The sequence below is a fragment of the Gavialis gangeticus genome, unplaced genomic scaffold (assembly GCF_001723915.1).
Source record: "Gavialis gangeticus isolate Ggan-Ray unplaced genomic scaffold, GavGan_comp1, whole genome shotgun sequence".
Classification (NCBI taxonomy): domain Eukaryota; kingdom Metazoa; phylum Chordata; order Crocodylia; family Gavialidae; genus Gavialis; species Gavialis gangeticus.
The window spans coordinates 121,995,019-121,998,333 of NW_017729024.1; the positions used below are offsets into that span (position 1 = coordinate 121,995,019).

Here is a 3,315-nt window from a genome sequence, read left to right on the forward strand (position 1 = left end):
TCACCTCTATGTACACTACACAAATGCATGTAAATCAGGAGAAAAATATTTTTTGACATGAAATTAAAGAATGCTGTAGTACGTTTGATTTTTAGAATATAATTTGGTATTCTAATTTTTCTGGTTCAGATATGACAAAACCCCTTGCCAGAAGGAATAATTCTGGTGGCAAAGGTCACGGGTTGGGGGCGGGGCTTCTGGTCCCAAGATGGCGACCGGGGTGGGGCACCTGTCAAGGGACAGGGCTACCTATGTGGCCCTTGATGGCTTGTCAAAACTCAGTAAGCAGTCCTCCGCCCAGAATAATTGCCCACCTGTGAACTTGTGTGTGTAAACTTTGTAATTATATTGCTGCCTTAATTAACAGCAGCTCATCTCCCCTCCACCATATTTGGGAACAGGTCTTAATTGTACTGATCTGTCATAGAAGAGAGGACAAGAGACGTGGAGGTCAGTTGCTGACGCTTACAAAACAAGAATTGAGCATTTTGCCCAAGTTATTTATAAATAGCTTAAACTTTATAATAATATTGTGACCCAACATTAAGAAGGAATCAGTGATTTTTGTGTTTTTTAAATGAATGAGAGAGGGAATCTATGTATAGTTTTCTTGTTTTAGGGTAACTGTTTGGTTGTCAACTGCTCCAACAGAACCTCTAACCCATTGGTATCAAGTACGCTGTCTTCTTCAGACTCCTCTCTTTGCCAAAGAAGGGGAAACTCTCTCAGGGAAAGTCTTGTTTGTAGCCAATAAACGGTAAGTAGCAAAGCATCCCCATTTTGCTTTGGTATGACTTTTTGGTGGTGATTTTCAAAAATGCTGCCCCTATTAGAGAAATTGTAGTACATAGAGTGGAAGAGGGTGAAAGCAATAACTATATGTAGCAAGCCATGGAAATAGAAAATTTGATGGATTATGATTGGTTTTAGTCATGAGTGACTGGTGCCTCCTGAATCTAGGGGGGCACCCACAAAAGCTGCCAATGGCAGCAGCCCTGTCGTGGGGGGGGGAGAGAGCACGTGCACCCCCTACCAGTCGCCTATGGTTTTAGTGCTTTGCATCTCTATCCAAGCCTGCATTTTTTAAATTCACCTTTACTGAGGAATATAAAGGTAACATGCATTGCCAAAACATTGAAGGAACATTTCTGTGTTATAGAGGGAGCTGGAAAAATTTCCAGGTCAACATACACCTGCCAAAAGATTTGACTTAGCGACTGATGTAAAGAGCACATCAGCTTTCACTGCCTGTTAGCATCAGTGTATCCACATAATCCCACAGCAAAATTGATTTTTATGAAAAGAAAAATAATGGCAGCAACAGCATCCCCTTTGGTTTGAAGCCCACAGTTCTTCTGGTCTGTTAATAGTTTAGAGATGCCTCATATGCCTCACCACCCTTGTCATATTTTTTTATTTCAGTACAAAATACTTTCTCTGCAGAATTCAAATGTTTCTATTCCGCCCCCCCATTACTGAGCCCTATGTGGAGACAAGGAGAATGGAATTGGGGCTATATCCTCCCTACATTTTTACTTCTGAAAAGGATTTCCTATTAAAGCAGTTTTCCTTATTTAAGAATTTGCTTGTATATCATTAATATATTGTCTTTCCTTTTAGTGTGATTAGCAAAGATGTGGGTTCCCTGAGGGGGTATGTTTTTTGGCAGAATAGAGGTATTTAACTGCATTACTGCTGTAACTCAAAGCTGCACCCTTGTGACCTGCTTTGAAAAAGGCTGTGAAGAGATTGGCTGGCACAACTGGTTCATTTCAGTCTGGTTTGCTTGTGTGCATTTGCGGTTGTAATTGAAAGCAAAGCTTCCTCTGTGTAAAGCAAGCAAGTTGTTTTTGTTGTTTCTAATCTGGAAATGTGCCACCCCAGTCAGGTGAATCCTGATAAGATCAGAGATGCTCACAATATTCTCAAAGCACTTCATTCACACCCGCAGCAAATGCCCATCATGGGACTTGTCAAATTTCCAGGTGTTCTGGCTAGGAGATGAATAACACCAGTCACAACACATACTTTTTACTTTTGAAAGGAATCAGTTACTTAGTGCATAAAGATAAACGGTGTACTCCGTAAAGTAACCACATAGCCACTACTGTAATTACATAGTCTTTCTTACAATTCTGGGTTGGCAAATGAACTGTAGACAGCTTTCTAGAGGGCCATTGTATCTTGGCTTTCTTTTAACAGACTTCCTTTGCATCAACTTTGGACCCAGTCCTGAGGCAAAATTTCCCTGGGAGCTTTACATTTTTAAGCGCTGTAGAACTGAGTCACGTGTTTCTAGCAAAGATAAGATGAAAGTATGGGTAGACATCTAGTGTGCAAATCTTTAAAACTATTCTGTATACCTACTTAATTTTTTATACTATTCTTATCACAATTGAATATGAATGTCCTTTCATAACCCCTGTGTGTCGGGGGGAACGGAAGGGTTACAAATACAGGAAGACATGGCAGATTAAAAAGTGAAAATTGAAAGAATATAAAATTATGTTATTAATTAATAATACAGTTCTCTCTTTAGAAATAAACCTGTGTTAAAATTAAATTCTAAATTACCCTGCAGTAAAGCCTAAGCATATTATTGTCTATTAAAGTAATTTAAATAAAAAAAATAGCACTCAGCTCACTGAAATTTGAAGAACATTCATTGATGGGACTTTTTTGATCATGCACAGAATCAGGGGAAAACTCTCTTAACTTCTGAGGTCCGCTGAAGCGTGCTAACAGAAGTGATGTTTTGTTGCACAGTCAGCCGCCTGAAAAGTACTTTATAGCCATGCACATGCCTGCAGAGCATTTTAAAAGTGCCCGATAACACGACAAATGAACTTATATTACATGAGGGTTCAGATGAAGATGTTTCAAAACAAAAAACCTTCATTAACTTCCTGTGAAGTGCCATGTGGCAGGGCACTGTTGGTGCCTGCCACTTCAAGATTGGGGCCAAGCAGCCAGCAGGTGCTTAACTGAAGTGGCCATTTTAGAGCTCTGGCCACCCATAGAAACAGGGCAGTTCGCTGCTAGCAGCCCAGGCAGCAACATCGCCTGGCTGTGAGGCTCCATAACATCCTGGAGGTAAAGGCAGGAGCTGTAGGAGATGGATTGGAGGCTCCTGGTCCTGGGAATGTCCTAAAACTGCACCCTGCCAGGCGTGGGTGGCCTGGTGGGGCTCTCAGTGGTGCGGCAGCCCCCAGGAAATGCCAGGCCAGTGATCACCCTAGTGAAAGGTGGGTAGGGGCGCCTTAACCCTAGCCCTAACCTTCGGGTGGATTTGCGGAACACTGGAGGTAGGTGGGA

General features: G+C 41.7%; 1 protein-coding gene across 3 annotated transcripts in view; it reads left to right on the plus strand.

Moving 5' to 3' along the window:
• The window catches only part of CARM1 (coactivator associated arginine methyltransferase 1), a 200,552-nt gene that overhangs the window by 176,032 nt on the left and 21,205 nt on the right, over positions 1-3,315 (plus strand). For 2 of the 3 annotated variants that reach the window (XM_019517636.1, XM_019517635.1), the window contains exon 11: positions 620-757. In XM_019517636.1, the coding sequence (XP_019373181.1) occupies positions 620-757 (138 nt within the window). The remainder of the gene's footprint in view (positions 1-619; positions 758-3,315) is intronic. The other variant, XM_019517637.1, reaches the window with a different exon arrangement.